A 2435-nucleotide genomic window follows, 5' to 3' on the forward strand; every position below is an offset into this window, starting at 1 on the left:
AAATAGAAAGACATTCAATGACAACAAATCTAAATTATTTGAAGATATAAAAACATCTGTACTTATTATACTGCTGGTTAATAGAAATAGTCATCTGAATCACTGTCTCTGTAGTAATGGATGTAATTGTCAATGTCAGAATCATCCATACCATAATACGCCACATCTGAGTTATCTGAGTCGTATGGGTGTATGTACATATCATTGTAGTCATCCAAGTGTGTTGGTATGTTCACACCCATTCCACCGCTTAAGAAAAATTTAATATAGACCATTTATTCTATTTGTTAATAAAATGTTAAATATGCTAAGAAATATTTGTTAGTAGAGCATGGGTGTTAGAGTAATGAATGGATAAAAGAAAGGAGAAAAAAATCGTTGAAACAAATTAAATTTTCGGCAATCATTACTAGAAAAAAAATTCCCAACAAATCAAGAGCTATAAGTTAACAGTTAAGATATACTTTAGGAATTGGTAAACGATTAATTAAATGTCAAGCCTCCCTTCCCTTCAGTGATTCAAAAACATATTTGCTTGATTTTGAATTATATCAGATGTTCTTGTTTTATATATATTTCATGAACGCTTTCTATATTTCTGAACACATTTTTGATACATTTAAAATTAATTTGTTCAATGCATTTTTGCAGAATTAGATTTAAGAGAGGCACACAAAACCCCACCCCACTTTATTTCCCCTTCTATCCCCTTAAACATTTTAATTCTTATTGATTCACTTTTTTTAAATAAAAATTTCATCTTCAATCCTTCTCATTTTCCCTTCTTCATTTTGTTTTCGTTTTCTTCTCACATTGCTTATTAGATTCATCTTTCCCTCATTGATCTATCCCCTCTCCAATCCCACCCTTAATTATTTCCTACTTTCATTTTAACTTCACATATCCCAGACTCATGAGCATAATTTACACCACAAAAACTTTTCTATTATTAAACGAAAAATAAAAATACTGAACTTGGCGAGTTCTAAATAATTTACAAATTTTAACTATTTAATTTAGATTGTTACTTGTTATTTTATTCGGACAAATGTTGAAAAAAAAAAAAAAAAAAAAAAAACCAACAAAAAAAAAACAAAAAAATTAAACAAACAAAAAACAAAACAGAACAACCATTCCGCTCTGTCCAAAGTAAAATTTGGGAGGTATACTTTATTACATTTTAATTTCTTCTATCTGCATTTGTTCAAAGTCTTGCACATGTTCCCTTAAAGATAAATACGTCTTAATTCGTCCAGGAATAGGAAGTAACATGATCTTAGATTCTATCTCGGCTCCTTGTCTGACATCAACTAAATGTGATCGTATGGTATTTCTGCACAAAGATGACAGCGAGGATACCTCTTCTTCTTCTTCAGATTTCTTCAGAAAATTTAAAAATTCATTTTTCTGTTCATCATAGTCAATTCTTTTGTATCTTCTGCCCCCTACTAAAATTGTTGAACTTTTCAAATGACAAACGTCCATGGATTTAAAGTCTTTATCAAGGCTGAAGTTATATCCACATTTTAGCAAGGTAGTTGCAGCCCCAAAGAAACCTCTTTTCAATAAGGTAGCCAGTATCGATTTCCTGTAGTAGTTTATAAAATACAACAATTTTAATATCTCTTAGCATAGTTTTTTCTTTCACTAAAGAAGTTTGTCAAAAAGAATTACTCCATATTTCTAAAAACTTTATCTCTTTGACGAGGATGATAATAATGAATTAATATAGATACAAAATTCTACTAATAACGATGTTGATTGTATAGCAGGCTCCATTATAGATCCACCACAAATTAATTTATTAAACATTGAGAGGTCAATTTCTGCAACAGCCACCGTTTCGGTCTGACCAGTTATCATAAATTCTGTATTCTCCGCCATCCCTTTCACCATATTTGATAGTGGTGTTAGTCCATATCCATTTAGCTTGTTTACACTGCATCCATGCTCAAGCACAAGTGATGCTATTTCATTCCTTGAAGATTCTTCCACTGGTAAAAAGGATAAAGAATTCAGAATTTATTAATTAATGTTTTCCTTTGAAAAAAGTTTTCTGTAGAATTTTACTTGATAGAACTGTAAAATACAGGTTTCTCAGAGTCACTTTAAAAGCTTTTGCCATTACCATGATTACGTACAATTTAGTAAGCTAATCTTATGTATTATCGGGTCCTCATCTGATTTAAGCTAAGTATCATAGGAAAAATTAGGGAAAAAAATTCAGTTTGATTTTTAAGATTGATAGTCTAAAATTATTCTGTTGATGAAGGATATTGAGATATTCACTGAATTATCACAAAAATAAATCACACCGGAATTGTTAAATCCCATTGGAATTATAATATCCCACTGGCTGCCACCAGTTGTAACGTCCGAGCAATTATCAGATTTAATTAATTAATCCATTACTTATTGCATGTAGCAATAATATG

At 30.3% G+C, this 2435-nt stretch overlaps 1 protein-coding gene across 1 annotated transcript; it reads right to left on the bottom strand.

Moving 5' to 3' along the window:
* LOC134267573 (uncharacterized) lies at window positions 1-1589 on the bottom strand. Its single transcript, XM_062749779.1, has 2 exons — window positions 1178-1589; window positions 1-249 (listed from the first exon to the last, which is right to left on the bottom strand). The coding sequence occupies exons 1-2, from the start codon at window positions 1483-1485 to the stop codon at window positions 78-80; spliced, it is 480 nt and encodes a 159-aa protein (XP_062605763.1). The 5' UTR covers window positions 1486-1589; the 3' UTR covers window positions 1-77.
* Window positions 1590-2435: the final 846 nt, after the last annotated feature.

The sequence above is a fragment of the Saccostrea cucullata genome, unplaced genomic scaffold (assembly GCF_032062105.1).
Source record: "Saccostrea cucullata isolate Sc308-1 unplaced genomic scaffold, CSIRO_AGI_Scuc_v1 ctg9959, whole genome shotgun sequence".
Lineage (NCBI taxonomy): Eukaryota > Metazoa > Mollusca > Bivalvia > Ostreida > Ostreidae > Saccostrea > Saccostrea cuccullata.